Here is a 5,000-nt window from a genome sequence, read left to right as displayed (position 1 = left end):
TAAATTCATCCGTCGATGAATTTTCAAAGTTTTACAAATATCTTCTATAAATTCCTCCCTAAAGAATCGCTCAAATGAATATCGGATACGATGGGGATACATAAAAGGACGTAGAAAATACGTAAAGTTAGGGGAGTTAACAAATGTTTTTAATCTAGTTTTCTGGAACGAATAGTTTCGCCGTTATAGTTTCACCGGCTTTAGATCGACGTCGAAGGATTTTCGCAAAGGGCGAAAGTGTAAATACGTACCTAGAAAGCAATATCTATCGTTCGGCCGAAAACCATCGGTCGAAATTCTCCGATCCGGCAATGGCACACCACCTTCGAGCCAACCAGCCAACCAACCAGCAAACCAGCCAGCCAGCCATTCCCCACCCTTCCACCCTCTCTCCTCCCTTACCCCTACCGTTCTTGCTCACGCCACCATACCATTGCTTGTCCTCCTCCTTGCCACCCTTCATTTGAGTTTCCGTTTGCAAGCCGACGTAGACTGATGCATGGGCAAACGATCGGCCAATGCAACATTAACGAAATCACCGTAGACGACAGGTCTCTCTCCTCCAGTCTCTCTTTCCAAAGCGAAAACTTTTATCGTTAATTACCTACGGACCTTTCCGCGACCAAAACCAAACCTAAACCCAAACCCAAACACTCCTCGCCCACTCATTTCTCTTTTCAGCTACGAATTTAACTTTCATCACAGTTCGAAGATCGACCATTTTATTCATGGGCGTGTATGCCTGTCTATGTGTGTTTGTGTGTGTATCTGTAATGTGTTGATTTTCTCAGTGAGAAAAAATTTCTTTCGCGCGCAAGACGGATTTGCAATCTTACAGAAAAGGAATCGTTCGTACGAAAGGCGAGATTTAAGGGATAGGAGTGGTAAGGGATTGGACGAAGAATAATGTTATTTTATTAGATTATACCTTCTTTCGTGTCTAATTACTACTAATTATAACGAGCATTAAAGTTTCATATGGAAGGCAGCCTGAAGTTGAATAGTAGGAATTAAAATCTCGGTATGACGTGATGGGTTCGCATGATTACGGACGAAGTCTAATTAAAATCCGTCCTCGTACTCCACTGTAGTAGTAGTAGTAGTAGTAGTAGTAGTAGTAGTAGTGTAGTAGTAGTAGTGTAGTAATAGTAGTAGTAGTAGTAGTAGTAGTAGTAGTAGTAGTAGTAATAGTAGTAGTGGTAGTGGTAGTAATAGTAGTAGTAGTAGTAGTAGTAGTAGCAGTCATCTTCTTCTTCCTCTTCTTCGTCGTTGAATCAACGAGAGAATCGTACAAACTTTCGACGGTTTAGAATCGAACTCGAAGTATCGTACAATAAGGATGTTTATGCGAGCTAAGAGAGAGAGAGAGAGAGAGAGAGAGAGAGAGAAAGAGAGAATAAGGAAGCTAAGAAATTTCGCGAATTAACTCCACCCTCTTTCTCTTCCTCTCTCTCTCTCTCACTCTCTTTCTTCTCCTCTCGCTTGGATTTATTTTATCGCCACAGAATGCTTCCTTCTCCAACTTTACCTCCCCTCTTTCTTCTCTTCGGTCGAACGAAAGCGAGCTCGAAATTTATTCGCGCTTATTCAAAGCGCTCCCGTTATTGTTAAGACTCTCTCAACGTTTATGACCGCGAACGTAAATGGGAAATAACGATATCCCATTTCGTCGTCGTTAAGGCATTGAAAACACATATCTGAATTTTCTTCAAGTGAACACACCTTCTTTCTGTATCGAATATTTAACAATTAAATATTATATCAACGTAATTTTTTTTATCCGCGAAAGTGGTTGGTAAAAAAAAAAAAAAAAAAAGAAGAAGAAGAAGAAGAAAAGAAAGAAGAAAGAAAGAAAAACAAAAAGAAAAAAAAGAGAAACAAACAAGAAAAAAGGAAGAAGAAGAAACAAACAAGACGTTCAAATTCTGAAATTTAATAGATCCTGAAGGCGCAAAGGGGGAGAAAGAAAAATTCGTGCTCGAGTTAAAACCGTTCAATGGGATGATTTCTTCTCTTTTTATCTTTTATCTCTCGATCTTTCTTCTCTTAAGAGAGAAAAAAAAAAGAAGAAAAAAAAATTGAAGAAAAAAAGATGATTGAAAAGAGAGAAAGCAGAAGACGCGTGTAACGCTACAATGCAAGAATCATTCGGCGTTTCTCTTTTTCCAGTTTTCAAGTTTTTCTCTCTTTTTCTTTTTCTTTTTCGTTCTCTCTCTCTCTCTCTCTCTCTCTCTCTTCTTCTTCTTCTTCTTCCTTCTTTTTCTCGTCATCTTTCTCTCGAAGATCTCTCAGCAGCCAACGCTTGCGTTCACTCTCCCTCTCTCTCTCTCTCTCTCTCTCTCTCTCTCTCTCTCTCCTATTTCTCGTTCTTACACACTTCACCTTTTCCATCTCTTTCTCTCAACCCAACACGTCACTCATAACAAGACCCGACAACAATGCTCTTCTCTCGCCTTTGTTCCGAAATTCTTTGCTCGGCCGAGGCTTTGTGTACTCATCCTCTGTATTAATTAAAAGTTTTTGAAGACCCCTCGTGTCCGTCCTTTAGAGAACGCCAACGACGACGTTGACGATGGCGATGACGACGTCAACGACGCCAACGACGACGCCAACGACGACGACGACGACGGCGACGAAAAAACGAGTTTTACTAAGAAGTCTCGATGTTTTTTTTTTTTTTTTTTTTTACAGATTGTTCAATGTCCCTCCCTCCTTTATCTTCCATCGTTATGGTATCGTCAGAAAAAAAAAGAAAAAGAAAAAAATTTTTTTGTTTTCTTTCTCCTACTCTCTCCTTCCTTCCCATAGGAAATTCAACTTTGACTAAAACCAACAAGATATGTCCTTTCACGTTTTATCTTTCTTTACAACGTCATATTTCCCTGCTTTTTATTTATCGTCGCCATAGTCATAATCATACTCGTCGTCGTTGTCGTCGTCGTCGTCGTCGTCGTCGTTGTTGTTATTATTACGTGCCTTTTTTGTTTTTCTTTTTTTGTTGTTGTGTTCTTTTTTTTTCTGTTTTAACAAAAATTTTCGTTCACGGCTTTTCCCATTATTTTCAAGCTAAGAGAAAAAGTAAAATCGTAAACTCGCTTTTCAACTCTATGCTCGCTGGCATGTCGTTCGCGAACGCACGCACGCACGCACGCACGCACAGAAACATACATAAATTCATAATCCTTCTTTAGAGGTGAATTTCGAAAGCAAAGAATAAAAATCATACGTCCTGTTATTCCACAATGAACAGGATTTGAAAAAAAATCTTCAACGAAGAAAATAATTCTTTTTCTCTCTCTCTCTCTCTCTCTCTCTCATTCTCTTTCTCTCTTTATTTTTCGCTTTTCAACGATGTCGGAGTGTAAGAAGAACGATTGTTTACCTTGTAATTCGGCCGACGTTATTTCCTACGCGAGATTATCTTTTCCATTAACTCTTATCTACCGAGTAGACAAGTACAAGCAGCCGTTGTTGCTACGAGAGCTCGACGCTTAAGATGACGTCGGAGATGATATCGAGGAACGTGATAGACTTTAAACACATTCCGTACGTGCATGCAATACCCAAAAGATGGCCAAGCGATACTGCCTGCGCGTTACCGACGACCACTCTCTCAACATCACCACCACCACCACCACCACCACCATCATCATCCCTCTCTTTCTCTTCCTCATCCTTCTTGTCGTCCTCCTCAATCCCCCTTTTCAACCCCTTCAATCTCATTCTATCTCTCCATTGACAAAGGCCAGATCGTTCTACGGTATAAACTATTTACGGCATAAATAACAAGCGTAATCATTTTACACGTGAAGTATCTATTATAACCTATTAAAACCAACAATATCAAATACTTAACGTCGCTCTATTACAAATGTAAAAATTTCCAAAGTATACTCATCACTTACGTTAATTATAATATTATCTAATGAATTCTAAACCAGAGCCGACGAACGCCGTTAATTTTCTTGACGGCCGTATATAATTTTGATGATTTAAGAGAACAAGAGAGAGAGAGAGAGAAAGAGAGAATATAAATTATTACGTCACGAAAAAAAAAAAAGAAAAAAAAAGAAAACGTACCATCGCTCTAACAAATTATATAATTCCATTTTTAAGAACATTTCGGATAACGATCGCCAAATATTTATCTTTCGATAATTATATATCTAAACATACCATATTAGAACGTTTAACACGTTCTGTGTCACGTGTAACATGGATGATACATGTTAAACTTTCCATTCAGGTCACGTGTATATCATTGATGGTACAAAAACGCTGACATAATTATTTAATTCACTAAAATTATATATTTTTTATAATAAATTTCAGTCCGTAGAATATATTTTCGCTGAAAGAATGAAGCGTTATAGAAAATGTAGTATAGAAATAATACGTATAAATAATTAATGATTACATATAAGTATTGTTAAAGAAAGGATATCAATCTTTAATCAAAACATCAAATGGCCTGAATGAATGATTGAACAAAATCGGGACGGAACGGAACGTGTTAATTAATCAATAAAATCTAGATTATTACAATTTTGTAATTTCAATTTGTTATCCTTCTTTTCGATCAATTATCACGTTGATTCTTCGTATTAGAATATACAAAGGGAAAATTATATTTAAAGATGTTTAAAAAAGGGTAAGTAAAGAAGAAGAAGATAAAAGAAACAAAAAAAAAAAAAAGGAAGGAAAAAAAGAAAAAAAGAAAAAAAAGAAAAGAAAAAGCAATTGAAAAAGCAAAGATAAAAGAACGGATTTATTTTGATGCCAACGACTAAACCTGAGAGCGTGGTTAATTGAATTAATGGAGGAGTAGTAGCGACAGCGAACGAAAAGTTCTTTAAAGAGCTTTCCGGAGAATTATACGAGTCGAAGCTTGTAGAAAAGTGGTGTTGTTACCGTCGTCTACGACAATTCTGTCGTTCTCGTAATTTTACATGAAATTCTGACCCGAATCAAATCGAAAGTCCGCAAGGAAGGAAATAATG

The 5,000-nt window shown here is 37.5% G+C and overlaps 2 protein-coding genes across 16 annotated transcripts in view; one reads left to right on the top strand and one right to left on the bottom strand.

Annotated features, from left to right (window-relative positions):
- LOC124428143 overlaps nt 1-4,060 on the top strand; it is a gene marked incomplete at its 5' end in the record, with an annotated part of 13,217 nt that extends 9,157 nt beyond the window's left edge. The window contains 2 exons of the mRNA XM_046971880.1: nt 1,172-1,232; nt 2,743-4,060. Of these exons, the coding sequence (XP_046827836.1) occupies nt 1,172-1,232; nt 2,743-3,191 (510 nt within the window). The remainder of the gene's footprint in view (nt 1-1,171; nt 1,233-2,742) is intronic.
- LOC124428213 (tyrosine-protein phosphatase Lar) overlaps nt 1-5,000 on the bottom strand; it is a 488,512-nt gene that overhangs the window by 294,086 nt on the left and 189,426 nt on the right. The window lies entirely within an intron of this gene.

The sequence above is a fragment of the Vespa crabro genome, chromosome 11, assembly GCF_910589235.1.
Source record: "Vespa crabro chromosome 11, iyVesCrab1.2, whole genome shotgun sequence".
NCBI lineage: Eukaryota > Metazoa > Arthropoda > Insecta > Hymenoptera > Vespidae > Vespa > Vespa crabro.
This window is presented reverse-complemented; position numbering and strand designations above follow the sequence as displayed.